The 14,860-nt window shown below is 37.6% G+C and overlaps 1 protein-coding gene across 1 annotated transcript in view; it reads left to right on the top strand.

The window, feature by feature from the left end:
* The window catches only part of LOC136036265 (mitochondrial inner membrane protein OXA1L-like), a 34,905-nt gene extending 31,647 nt beyond the window's left edge, over positions 1–3,258 (top strand). The window contains exons 8-10 of the mRNA XM_065718399.1: positions 415–522; positions 2,214–2,379; positions 2,935–3,258. Coding sequence (XP_065574471.1) covers positions 415–522; positions 2,214–2,379; positions 2,935–3,107 — 447 coding nt within the window. The 3' untranslated portion in view covers positions 3,108–3,258. The remainder of the gene's footprint in view (positions 1–414; positions 523–2,213; positions 2,380–2,934) is intronic.
* The last annotated feature ends 11,602 nt before the right edge of the window (positions 3,259–14,860 follow it).

Raw genomic sequence — 14,860 nt, 5'->3', positions numbered from 1 at the left:
ATCCTTTCTGGTTTTTCCACTGAACTGAACTCTACTTTCTACATTGAATAAATAATACTTAATAGTATCTATTCAGTGTATTTTGTTGTTGTCAGTAGATAATGAATCGGGGAGAATTTTGGCTCGCTTTTATTGTTTCATTCCTTTTTCGTATATCTAAGGATCCCTCTCGGGCAGCCATATTGTTGTGGCTTCTATGTTTCTGGATATTTCTGTGCATCTCATTAGTGTCCTTGTAACTTCTCTTTAATTTCAACTTAATTGTTGTTAACTTGAGTTCAATTTTAGTTGGAACTCGCTGTTAATTTCGTTTTCAAAATTGTTAGTACTCGATCCGATTATATAACTTTGATTCTACTATTGCTAACGATATCGGCAGTTTGTTTATGTTAATGCTTCAAAAATTTTCCCTAGGTTGGCGTGGACACAGGAAGCAATGCTATGGCGAATAATCCGTTAGCATCCTATTTCTTCAAAGCAATACCCGTAATCTTGTTCCCTTTCATCATGAATTTTCCAACAGTAAGTCTTTTTCATCTCTCTTGCTTTATTTTCATCTCATTTTCTTTTACTTCAAACTTTACTGATGATTATCATGTATGTTTTTTACTGTTTTAATCGGTTGAAAGAGCATATATGTTTTTTACTGTTTTAATCGGTTGAAAGAGCCGCCCCCTCCCTGTTCAAAGATATTTTTTTTCTTGTTTACACACAGGGAAACGAGGAAATGGTCAACTGAAGGCTAAACTGAGACTAAGACTGGTCCGGTCAAAGTAATAAAAGACTTGTTAGCCTAATTATAGCATACAGATTGTAGCTGTGAATGGCGAAGATGGCATACCTTTGTCAGAGTTTCTTTTAACATGATTAATTTCCCTTTTTTTTGATAGTCTGTCATCCTATGGCATTACTAAGACAGATAGGCAAATAGCAAGTCTAGTTCAGATAGTCTATCAGTTCCATGAGTTCTTTGAAGGTAATTTGAGACCAAAGCATTTTTTTACTTTCAGGACTTCTTTGTGTTTTGTTTTTGCGTGTAAATGCTATCCCATACACTTCACAGCAATTCCATACAATTCAAAGCTCCTCAGAGACCAGGGAATTTTTCATACTATCTGTGCTTCCTACTTAGTTTTTTTTTGTAATTGGAACCTTTAGTGATAATCAACTGACCTTGTATGGTGGGGATAGAGTAGAAATATATTGAAAATGAACTTTACTCAAAGGGAAGTGCTGAGCTTATTAAACATATTGCCACCATTTGCAAGCCGGTAGAGACGGTGGTCACCCCCTTACTTCCACCCCCAAGAAGGAAGCTCGAATGCCAGTGGAGACCCAAGGAGACAGACTTTGAGCCTTTCTTTGCTTGGGCTTGATCGGTATCAACAGCCTTTGCATAGTCATAGTATGAATTCTTTGTTACCAAGCCACTAGATGCCGAAATGAAATAGACTTTTGGACGGAAGTCTACTGGAATCGCATTGAGCGAAACGAAAATTTGTTTTGAAAACTCATGATTTTGAATTTATGCGACTGTGTATAAAAAAGAGGTGTGTGAAAAATTCGATTCATTCCCATTGGCAACGGCTATGCTGAAATGATGATTAAAGTGGATAGGATGCATTTCATAGATGAAGGATGATGGGTTGCCATATTCAGTGATTCTGGGAATTCAGGTTGCGTCAGGCAAAATGGACAGTATGAATTTTGTGTGTGGGGGGGAGGTAAAGATTTAAACTCAGAGCAGATTGGGGCGGAGAGAAGGAGCATATGAAGCTATGTTGACCTCAGGTGGATTGTTGCGGTGATGAATTGACTGTTATAGTAGTAATTATTAAAGATAGGCACAAAATATTAGCAAGCTTTTGCCTGTAATTCAGCCTAACGTTTTCCACCACCAATTTATTTGCCAAAACCTCTGTTCCTGGTGATATATTTAGCAGCTGTGATATATGTAGTGGATATTTGAATGAAGTAAACTGATATGGCTGCCAAATTGAAATGTTTTTGACTGACTTAAGGTTGGAGGCTAGCTTAGGGATTTCCTGGACTAGTGCAGTTTGGCTCTTTGAAGATTCAATAAATAAATTTATGTACATTTACCAATGTAGTTGGTAAAAATTAATACAATGTATGGACCTAGGGTTTTCAGGTATTGTATGTGAATACATCCTATTGCATTTAAAAGCCAAATAGCATCTCTTTTCTTTCAGAATCTTGCATGGTATTGGTTCTGTGCGAATTCTGTGTCGTTACTTCAAGTATCATTTTTGAAAATCCCAGCTGTAAGACAGAAGCTAGGGATCCCAGTGAAACGAGAATGGACACCCGAAGATCTACCAGGAACTAAGAAAGGTTTTGTGGAAGGTTTTAAAGACTGTAAGTTATCTTTCCTTGTGACTTTAATTCGACAAATTAATTTCATCATTGTGTTTACCATTGTTAGAAGTAAGGAAGTTTCAAAAGAAGTTTAATAGTTTAATTCAATCCTCGGGGTTAGGTGTCATCAATTTAGGACTGGCAAGACTGTACCTCTTAATTCTATTCAGGCTTTATGGAGAAAATTATTTCAAACGACTGAGAAGGAATCAACTTCCTTTTTTTTTGGGTTCATCAAAAAAGGAACAGTTTGTTCCATTTATAATTCGAATTTTGACCTTTTCCAGTAACATTTAAAAAACAAATTTCTCTGCAAATAAAGTATAATAAATGGTTTTAGACCAAATTCTTGCTTTAGAACACTCATTCGCGGTGAAATTTGACGTTATGGTTTAAATGGATAGTGTTTGGAACATCATTGTGCTGACAATTAGAAGAAAAAAATACTAGTCTAAAGCGTACATTCAAGGATTTTCCTTCGTTGTATTTCTTAGCTAGCTTGGCATGTGAAAGACTTGGTTTATTTCGGTAGAACTAAGTTCTCCCTACTTTCAGCATGGGCCAACATGAAAGCCGTGAAGGTAGTTGAAGAAAGAAAACGTGCTGATGAGCTTCAATTCAGAAGAGCGGGTATGGGACCAGTCCCTAAAACCTACAAGTATGATCCTACAAAATCCCCACCAACTGCACAGAACATTCTGGCCAAAGGAAGCGAGACCAAAAGTTGATTGTATAGGAATTTTTAGTTATATTTGAATTGTTTTGCGTCTTGCGATTGAAACTGTGAAACGAAGTTTTTTTGCATGTTCTGGATTTTTTATACGCTTGTTTATTCAAGCTTGTACTGTTCCATAAAATCGATCTGGTTCAGTTCTTTAACTACTGTTTGTTATTGCTTTAAGATTACCTTTTTTCAGAGTTCTTTGAAAGTATAGTAAACGGATGATCCTATATGAAAGTGCGTCGACATTCAGTTGTACATTTTATCGCTCTGAAATAATTTTTGAGCAGTGGATGATATTAATCAAGATGCGACATTTAATTTCTGTGATTACTATATAAAATACTAATGACACCAGTTTAGCAATGGTTATGAGGACCAAGATGTGGTATTTTAAAGCGAAACTTCGACATTACCCAAGAGGGTATTGCGATTGCGGTTGTATTTGCAACCTAGTAAAGGACAAACCTCGGCCAATAGTTACCCAAAATTGACTATTTTGATAAAATGCCTAACCAAGGCCAGCTTTTTCAGTATAACAGATTGAACATTGATGACTCTTCGGTCTATTGTTAATGACTTTGGAACGCTATCAGAAGATTAAGAAATTGTCTAAGTAAACGAAGTTTGAACCGTTGCGAAATTTTTGTGTCTTTGTAGGTCCCATTAGGGTTATCAGGGCTTATCCTCTGCATTTGTGCTCAAACTAGCAGACTGTTTACTGTCGGATGTGGATGTTGCCTGTGAGTTAGCGCTCTTTGCACAAGAGCAGCTAAAATGTCTGTTCCAAGTACTATAGAAAGTATCTTCGAGAACTGACCTCTGGATCCACCCCAGTACAACCAAGAATATAGCCTTAGAGCAACTTTCATGCTTGAAATAGGAGCTACACAAACAGCTCCAAATTCTACAGACAAGCGAAAAAACTTTTGTCCTCTTTTTTTTTCTTTGAGCTCACAAGGAAAAAGCAAAATAAAAAAAAGTAAAGCGTTAAAAGTAATACTAGAATATGATAATCATCTTTTAAAAATTGTTAATTTTGGGAAAAGAGTTGTCACCTTATGGGCTGAACTAGTTGAAGAAATATAGATGAATAGACTTTATAGTTCGATTCAGCATGAAAACTTCATTCATGTAATTTTAATTATTATTTTGTGTTTTTGTACCCAGAAAAAGTGAAAACAGTAGTGCGGAGCACAAACGATAATGAGAAGGACAAATGATAATAACACAAACATAATTGTATCAGTTATATAAAAATCACTAGCTTCAGGACGGAAAAAATGAAAAAGAAGATCATATTCAGAAATAAAATTAAAATTATCGGAGCTTCATTGAGACGATTTATTTTAGATGATATGTAAGTCCGGTCAAATTTACCTGCTAATTTACCGCTTCGTTCCAACGTGGTAAACAGAGCAAACCCTAATCCTTAAATTTGCTACTTTTAGGGTACTACATTTTTCCCAAAACCAATGGTTGGTATCGAAGAGGAAACGAATGAAAAATTTTTCTATACGCCCGTGTTATGCTCTTTACCGCTCTATTTATCAGAATTGAACAAGTAGAAGAAAGTGAGCAACCGAATGATATTCTTTGCCAATTCACCGAAGAAGAGTAAGGAGGGGAGGCGCTTTCGGTATCTAATACAAATACTTGGTAACAACATTAAAATATATAAACTCACATTTTGAAGGGTTAATTGATAGACCAACGGAAGCGAGGCACAAATGAATTGTAGAAAATTAATCAATTAGGCTACTTACTCTAATTAATCAATTAGAAGAACGCCATCTGCCTACCCAATGTATGAAAAGCTGACTCCACTATAAAACACTTGGACTAATTGTCGTCGACATTAAGTAATGCACATCTAAAACTATTTGGCGACAAAATAGGTATTGAACAACTCTTTTATGAGCAGAAACAGGGTTGTAAAGATGAACTTATCTATCACCCAAACTTCAGCATTAGAGTAGAAATACGACAAAATTGCCAGGTACGATTTACTGACTCCAAATGAAAGAAGGTAGGGGAGGAAATTAGAATAAACGATGTTATCAAACCCTCTAGGTATACCCACTGTTAATGTGCAGCTGAGACCACTACGAAAAACGAATTAATTTTTGGCAGTAATAAATGCTTAATACTTTTCTTAAAAAATGACATAGTTATTGGACATAGTAATGACACAGGAATTAAAATGAACCATGTTATCAAACCCTCCAGGGATACCCACTGTTAATGTACAGCTAAGACAACTACGAAAAACTAACATACTTTGAATTAATTTTTGGCTGTAATAAATGCTTTGCTTAAAAAATGACGCAGTAATTGGGCGGTAGCTACTATAGTTTTCAGTTGAGGATAGAGCTGACGTGACCAACTATAAAATTGCCGGTTACAACAGATTGAGCTTGGTACACTAGAAACAACAGTTGACTGGAAATTGTCCTATGAAATTATGAAATAGGTAGAACATCCAAAAGTTGTATATTGTCTGGTTAAAATGATCTTAGCTTTATAAGAAATATTGCAAGGAAGATCAAATGAACAGCTCAAAGAACACATCAATTATGGTTGGATAAATCAAGCAAGTTCAAACGCCTTTCGGCGACTAATATACAAGTTTCACTATTAGTTACTTTCCCCCTAGAGGTGTTATCACTTAGTCTACCCCACCCATTCAAACGAGCATGGCAAAAATTTTCCTTATAATTACGCTTAGTTTTCTGTTTAATCTTAAAAACAGTACCAGAGTTAGGACGGTCGAAATGTGCCGCCTAAACCTTGCTTTATGTTTGGCAAAATTTACCTAAGGATGAACTATCGCGTTTCCCGCACCAGATAGAATTTTCTCAATGGAACGACGATTTAGCTCTAACAACCTGAACGGTTACCACCCACTGTTCAGGACTGTTATTACCTATTAATGCTTGGTTATCACAAAACAAAAATTATGCTCTCGATTGACGTAGTCAATGGGATCAAAATCTTTCATTGTTGATTTTACATCTCCCCTCTGCCAGAGTGAGTTCTGGCAACTACTTATTTTGCCACTGGAAGCAAATGGCTAGTATAAGTTTGTTTTCAGTCGAGTATTGGACTTCTTGATGGCGATGCAAAGATACTGCAGACGTTTTTCAGAAGCGAATTGGATAAAAAAAAGAAAAAATTAAGAAAAGCAAAATTTAGTTTCTATTTAGATATTATAATACTTCGTCATTTACACAGAATTCACTTGAATTATGTTTATTTGAATTAAAGGGAATTCTAAAAGCTCAAACATGTTGTAGATTTGGAACGCTCAACCTGCAGCTTGACCAACTTCATTAAATAATGGGCGAGAAAATGGAGAAAGGAGACGTCTCAGGTGGCTCTGGTTTATATGTACCTATTTTTCTAGTGAAAAAAAGGTATAGGATCTTCTCGTTTTTGGAGGGAATATCTTTGAGAATCTACAAATTGTAGAGCCAAGTGTTCTTTGTCTGACTGGTTTCTGAAGGGCTCATTTTTCCTACACCGTTTCTTATAAACTAGATCAATTAAGTCATTTCTAAAGTCTTTGAGAAGACGGAAAAGATCTTATTTACTATACATCATGAGCTACTTCTTGGAATTTGCCAACGTATCAGAAAATGTTACTAAATACTGGATTGTGCCCAATAGCTTCATCGCCAGTGCCAAAATGTGATCTTTTTGGACCTCTAGGTTCAGATAATGATAGTTTTCTTTTTGGACTGTACCTCCGTCTCAATGTTTTGTTTCCATCTTTGGTATTTTTATTCGTAATATATATTTTAGCGGTACTTATAGAATCTGAAACAAACTTATAAAAGACATTTTACGGGTAAAAACGGCTTCAAATAAAAGCCATTAACATACGTGTAATGTGCCTCCCTTGTATTATTAATTTGTTTTTCTCTGACCGCTTTGGATAGAATGAATGGTTATAGAAACTTTTGAGGAGACTTACTCGTTTGAAAGTTCTAGCGCCCTTTTTAAGAGCTGAAAGAAATAAAAATTCACCCCCCCCCCTTCCGTAACCCCATAAGGCATCTGATCAAATTACGAGATAACTGTTGTTCATAGCAGTCGAAAGGTTCCATGAATGTGACTTTGGGGATGAAATGACCCTCACAGTCCTTAGGGGTAAGCAATGCAGAAAATGGAAAGTGCCAACTGTTAACCGATATATTTTATAATGAAAGAAAAATGCTTGTTTGATTTTTGATGTACGACTTGTCGAAGCTGTCATGGATTACTCTCTGGGTTAAGATTATTGCGTATTTTGCTGTGAGAGGAGAGGGTGCTGGGGGATCCGGAAGCATGTCAGGGTTTTTTATTGTTTGTGATCAGTTTGAAACTTACCATCGCAATTCCTTGGCCCAATAGAAACCTAATTTACAAGAAAACTCTTTGACAGGATGGACCCTACAATCTTTTTTTCGAACTTGAAAATTTTAAACTTAAATCCTTGGGCTTAAGAAACCCCACAGAAACAAAATCTTAATTCCGAAGCTGGTACCTGGCAACAGGGGAGAAACTAGATAAAAGTTCCCTAGCCACTTCGAATGAAAGGGATAGCCGTAAGCCATTGGAAGGGGAGTAACTAAGTTAGAAACTGAGATTGAGAAATTGAGCCAAAGTTTTTTTTTATTGTTTTAAAAAGTAGAGTTGTGACAAAGAGTCAGACTTTAACGTAAAGAGCGAGGTGTTGAAGAGGGGACAACCCCTTTCATATATGGAATAATTTCTGTTCGTTTTAATGTCGTTCCTTACTTGCAGTTAAAAAAAACTTGTTTTTTTTTATTTAATAATCAAAAAAGAAGACAAGTTGGATTTTGGGTGACCGACTTGTCAAAGCTTTCTGGGATTATTCTATGGGTTAAGAGGATCATTATTTTGTTGTTGGAGGGGGTGAGAGTGTTATGGGATCTGAAAATACGTCGGAATGTGTTATTGTCTGTGGTCACTTTGAAACTTAATGTCGAAATTTTTCGGCCCAAAAGAAACCTAAAGTATATTTAAAAAAAAAAATTGTTTTACGGTAGGGCCCAACAAAAATGAATTCAATAACTTTTTTTCAGAACTGCTTGGAAATTGTATCCTTAAATGCTCGGGCTTAAGCACACACTTAAAGCAGAGCTAATAGAAAAAAAATCGGTACCGAAAATGATGCCAGGCAAATGGCCAGAAAATGACAAAAAAAAGGTCCCTAGCCAGTTAGCATGGAAGGGGTGGATGTAAACACTTAAAAAGGGGCTAAATTCGATTAAAAATTGGCATTTCTAGTGCCCTTTTGACGGGGAGATAGTTATTGGAGGGCAGCTTCCCATTTCTTTTTCTGCAACTACACAGAAAAATAAAAACCAGGCAGGGTTCGAGGAAAATTTTGAGATTGCCATTTTGTTCAGAAACGTCAAAAGGTCTAATAATTATGCCCCCGAACCTGATGTCACCCAAAAACCCCAGGGTCCAAGACTGTTAATTCTGTAAGTTATCCATTGTTCACACATAGGTTTTTCACAGGCAAGACTGTAGCAGCGCTTAAGTAAAGAGCCTTATATCTTCCATGCAATGTTGATTCACTTCTTTTTTCTCGGTCACGTTATATAAAAGGTGTGGTCCTGTAAATTTGGGAGGGAGCTTATTTTATTGGAAGTTCTGGTGCCCTTTGTTAGAATTAAAAGTGATTGGAGGGCTGCTAGTTTTCCTCCCATGCCCTTTTTATCTACATATCCCCCTTAACCTTCAAGACAAAAATTTTTTGATGACCATTTTGTTCAGGGTAGTTGAAAGGTCAAATGAACATGTCTCTGGGAACAAATTGACCCCCAGAGCCCCTAGACCAAGGGCCGTAAATTATACTAATTGACCATTGCTTACGTATAGGTTTTATAATAAAAAAAGAGGGTCACATTTGATCTTGTTTGCTCAGTGGCTAAACTGTCAGGGATCGTTCTGTAAGTCAAATTTTGCAGTGGGATTGGGGAAGAAAGTAGGGGAACCGGAGGCAGTTCAAACCAAATTTTTGCCCTGATTAGTTTGAAATTACACTCGTAAGTCATTGGGCAAAAAGGAGCCACATGTACGAAAAATTGCTCCCCCCTCCCAGAAAATGAACATCATAACTAATGAAAAATTCAGGATATGCTCTAGACTTATCCTAAGATCCTTACACTTAGTGGACTCTGAAGTAGAGGGTAAAATAGAAAAAATAACAGGGCCAGCAAATTTTTTCTCTAGCCACTTCCTATTGAAAGGATGATTGTAGAAATTTTTGAGAGGTTCATTCGAAGGGATTTACGGTTCTAATTCCTTTTTAAGGATCGAAAGTGATTAGAGGCCCACCAAACGCCCCAAGAACAATGGCTGGAACATTTTGTAAATTACAAGTTTTCACGAATAGCTTTAGTAATCAAGAGCTCATATGGCACTTGTGACGAGATCGGAAGAACCAAGAGCTCATATGGCCTGAGCTCTAGCAAACTTCTAAGAATCAATAGATTGATTTAAAAGGAAAATCAGAGGCTTAATGCTGGTCGGGATTTAAAATAAGAGCTCTGAGACACGGGGTCCTTCTAACTATCAAAATTCATTAAGATCCAGTTACCCAGTTCAAGATTAAATATAAATTAAAGATACCTCATTTTTCTCTAGTTTTTCCTCTCCCTTCAGTCTCCTAGATGGTCGAATCGGGGAAAACGACTTTATCAAGTCAATTTGTGCAGTACACGCCTACCAATTTTCAACGTCCTAGCACGTCCAGAAGCACCAAACTCGCCAAAGCACTGGACCCCCTAACTCTCCCAAAGAGAGCGGATCCAGTCCGGTTACGTCAATCGTGTATCTACGACATTTGCTTATTCGACCCACCAAGTTTCATCCTGATCTCTCCACTCTAAGCGTTTTCAAAGATTTCCGATTTCCCCCTCCAACTCCCCCCAGTGTCATCAGATCTGGTCGGGATTTAAAATAAGAGCTTTGAGACATGAGTTCCTTCTAAATATAAAATTTCATTAAGATCCGGTCACCCGCTCTTAAGTTGAAAATACCTCAATTTTTCTAATATTTCCGAATTAACATCCCCCCCCCAACTCCCCTAAAGAGAGCGGATTCAGTCTGGTTAGGTCAGTCACATATCTAGGACTTGTGCTTATTTTTCCCAACAAGTTTCATCCCGATCTCTCCACTCTAAGCGTTTTCCAAGATTTCTCGTTTCCCCCTCCAACTCCCCCAGTATCACCAGACACGGTCGGGATTTTAAATAAGAGCTCTGAGACACGAGATCCTTCTAAATATCAAATTTCATTAAGATCCGATCAACTATTTGTAAGTTGAAAATACCCCATTTTTTCCTCTCCCTCCAACCCCTATGTCCCCGACTCCGATTCGAATTGAAAATGGAGCATCTAAGACATAAGACCTTTCTATATATCAAGTTTCATTAATATCCAATCACCCATTCGTAAGATGATGCCTCAATTTTCACATTTTCCAAGATTTCCGGTTTACGGCTCCAACTCCCCCCAATATCACCAGATCTGGTCGGGATTTAAACTAAGAGCTCTGAAGCACAAGACCCATCTAAATATCAAATCACATTAAGATCTGATCACCCGTTCGTAAGTTACAAATACCTCATTTTTTGTAATTTTTCCGAATTACCCCCCCCCCCCTAACTCCTCCAAAGAGAGCGGATCCGGTCTGGTTATGTCAGTCACGAATCTTGAGCTTGTGCTTATTCTTCCCACCAAGTTTCATCCTGATCTCTCCACTACAAGCGTTTTCCAAGATTTCCGCCCCCCCCCCAACTCCCCCCAATGACACTGGATCCAGCCGGGATTTAAAATAAGATATCTGAGTTACGAGGTCCTTCTAAATATGAAATTAAATTAAGATCCTATCAGTCCTTCATAAGTTAAAATAACTCATTTTTTTCTAATTTTTCAGAATTAACCCTCCTCCCAACTCCCAAAAGAGAGCGGATGTTCCAGTTATGTGAATCACATATCTAGGACTTGTGCTTATTTTTCCTACCGAGTTTCATCCCGATCGTTCCACTCTAAGCGTTTTCCAAGATTTTAGGTTTCCCCCTCCAACTCCCTCTACTGTCACCGGATCCGGTCGGATTTAAAATAGGAGCTCTAGGGCACGATATCCTTCTAAATATGAAATTTCATTAAGATCCAATCTCCCGTTCGTAAGTTAAAAATACTTCATTTTTCCTAAATTTTTCCGAATTAACCGTTCCCCCACTCCCCCCAGATGGTCAAATCGGGGAAACCACTATTTCTAATTTAGTCTTGTCTGGTCCCTGATTCGCCTGCCAAATTTCATCATCCTAGCTTATCTGGAAGTGCCTAAACTAGCAAAACCGGGACCGACAGAATTTGCGATCGCTATATGTCACTTGGTAAATATCAAGTACGATAAAAAGGCAGCAATGTTTAGTCTTTGTTGTCCCATCAGCTAGGGTCTCTTAGGGATCGTTCGCTAGGAAAAGGTTCCCAGAATTCCCTAGGACACACTCCAGAAACAACGCGCGTACCTGAGTAAATCAGAAGACGCTATGTGCAACTAATTTCTTTGAATTATCTAGAAAGGCTTGTGGAGCATTGGGAAGTAGGTTAAGTGGATCCCAAATTTGGAATTGTAAGCAGGGGCGGATTTAAATTGAAAGGAACCGTGTCTATCCAAGCCATCAAAATAGCATATCAGCAAAATGTTTTGAATGGCTTGGGGATGGAGTTGAAACTTTAAGGGAGTGCTAGGGAGCGTATTAAGAGGGAGAACAAGTGGATTTAGAATCTTGAATTGGGGAAGCGGGCAGAAGGAAGGGGTCTGGAGATTTTGGTCTTTAGCTTGTTTAGTTTTTTACCACTTAGCCCCTGTTGGATTGGAGTCAACTTCTGATAATACGGCGATCCGTATCTAAATTATTACATTGCTCGTATACATTATTTCAGGAACTCCTTTTGTTATGGAATTGGAATTTTTAGGAGATGCTAAGGGTATAAGTTTACCTTAAATTTTGACTTGAAGTAAAAGGCGGAGGTAAACCAAAAGAAGCCATGTATCCAGGTTATCACAATGGCATGTCTGCAACATCTTGAGAACCATGTAAAAGGATCGAGCTGAAATTTCCAGGAGCCAAGAGGACTAAACGTCTTGTTTTTAAAAGGAATTGATGGTTGAGACAACCAATGGGTGAATTTGATTCACCTGAAATTTAGTCATAATTGGCTCCGGTGTAACTTTGAATCTAAACGCGGTAATACTTTCAGATAAACAAAAGATAGTATGCTGACCAAGGCTTTTAAAAGAGTATACCTGTAATATCTCGGAAACAAATAGAGGGGTCTAGTTATTTTGAAATTTTATATATTTCTAATAAGACCTGTAACTATCTTCTGCATCGGTTGTTGTCTGCTAAGTTGTTTCTTAGCTTTTTTCGATCTTTCCAAATGCAGAGTACAAATGTACTTAAGCATGTCATTAGTGTTTGTTTTTGCATACCTTACCTTAGACCTTAGTTTCTCCAACGCCATCTAGGGCGCATATGGCATCAATGAGACTCCGCTATTCTTCTGGAAGCTGGGCAGCGGCTAATACATCCGCCCAGTTTGGCACAATAGCAGTTTTTATTGTCGCTCGGTCATTTTCGTACGTCCGGGGTAGATTTTTCATCGGCCTTTCTCTGTGTCTTGAGCCCTCTGGATTCCATTCGAATGTTATTTTCGGTAGTCTACTGCCCGGCATGCGTAGTACATGACCAAGAAAGGGTCTATACTTGATTGCTTCCGCGGGCTCGTTGGTTGCAGTGACTTGGTGGTACCAGCGGACATGCAGCAATCGTCGGAGTCAGTAATTCTCAAAGGCTAACAAACGTTTCTCTAGAATTTGGTCGAGTTTCCAGGTTTCATATGAGTAAAGCAGTAAGCTCATCACGTTGTTGTTGAAGAGTCTCATTTTGAGCCTTAATGAGAATTTTGGAGATTTCTATATTGATGAGAGCCAATTCAAGGCAGTCTGTCCCATCCCAATTCTGGTCTGTACCTCTTTAACTATGTTGCCTCTATCTTCAACTATGCTGCCAAGATATCGAAAGTATGATACTTGCTCGACTCTTTCACCCTCAAGGAAGATCTTGAGAGGTTGATCGCTGCTAACAACCATACATCTCGTCTTCTTTAAGTTAACATGTAGTCCCAATTTTTCGGCTCGGTCTGTTACACGGTTAAAGAATTCTTGCAGGCTAGCCTTGTCTTCATCTAGGAGGGTTAGGACTTTTTTTTAGGGAAAGGAGCGTCGCTACCTGAGGAATTTGTCGAGGAGGGTTTTAAACCCTTTGGTTTTTCAGTGCTACGATGACAATTTTCAATGATTCCCCTCTTCATTGGCAGGCTTTGTCAAGTTTTTACCTGTAAGCGATACAATCTTGGCTCCAACGCCGAACAGAAGTGGTAAAGTGCTGTTGAGAACATGGATCAAACACTAGTATTGCAAGAGTACTTTCATGAAATGACGAACCAATCTTACGATACGCATTTGTCACCTGAGAAAAAGTTTTTCCTCTACCTGAGAAAGGATATCATGTGCATAATTCAGTGTTTCAATACCTATTTCACATAATCTGCAACACGGCCACACAGTTCCCCGCTAAATGGCGCCATATATAGCAGTCGATGCAGCAGGCCAATTAGTTGGAGAAGACGTACATATATCTAAGCGCTATGTCAATATACATAGATGAACAACGTTGACGAGGACTCAAGAATATGCACAGGTGTCTCGGCGTTTAAACCTGTCAGAAAATCATGCACAGGTAGTGAAAAATTTGCACCCTTTTCATCCCAATCAATCACAAAGCATGCAAGTTCCTTTTCAGGTTCCTTTTATAATCAATATCCATCCATTTATAAACAAAAATATCCCAAACCTACTTTAAAGTCAAACAGACTATCAGAAGTAGAACATAAGCTAATTTATACTCTTAACATAAGCAGCTCTATTAATTTACAAAATCAGGACACAAAAATATGAAAATGGGATAGTAGTTTAACGGCATTACGGAATAGCTATTGTTTTAGGGTGTAAAATGGCAGAAAGCACCACCCTGATGTCTCACAATCTCTTTTTTTACTAAATAAAGGCAATAAAATTGTACACTTAAGATCGTTCGAGACCCCTCTGGCCATTTTGCAGCCATTGATTTTATAGAATCACCCATGCTAAGCAAAAAATACCTAAATAAAACAAAATATACACTAAACCATGAATACCCTTTTTATAAAGCGTCGAAGTCTCTTATGCCAACATAAAGTTGACTGAACGATTTAACTACTTCAAATTTGATGAACTTGCATTTTTGGGACCAGTAAATTCTGTTTGTATAATCTTTGTATTTTTAAATTTTGTTTATGGTAAAATTAAGTTTTTAGAGTTTTGTTTGCTACTGACAAGGGTCACACTGTACTTAATGTTAATCATAGTGAATTGTTTGAACAATGCCATTGCTTAAAGCTTAGTTTTCACGCTTAATTATTGATTTTAGACGTCAATTCTAAATTTTTCATTAACTAGCTTAAGTTATATTTATAAAGATATTTCTTATTAAGAAGTAATGCTTGCTTTGACTCACAGGTGGGCTTTGTGACTCAATTTCATCTTTTCCGACCTAACTGTCTTAAGTGACTGATGCAGTATGGGTTTACAAAATTAAAGATTATTCATCCCAAAAATCCCTAAGCGTCA

Source organism: Artemia franciscana, chromosome 15, assembly GCF_032884065.1.
Source record: "Artemia franciscana chromosome 15, ASM3288406v1, whole genome shotgun sequence".
In the NCBI taxonomy this organism is placed as follows: domain Eukaryota; kingdom Metazoa; phylum Arthropoda; class Branchiopoda; order Anostraca; family Artemiidae; genus Artemia; species Artemia franciscana.
The sequence above is the reverse complement of the archived record's forward strand: the minus strand, read 5'-3'. Positions and strand labels throughout refer to the sequence as shown.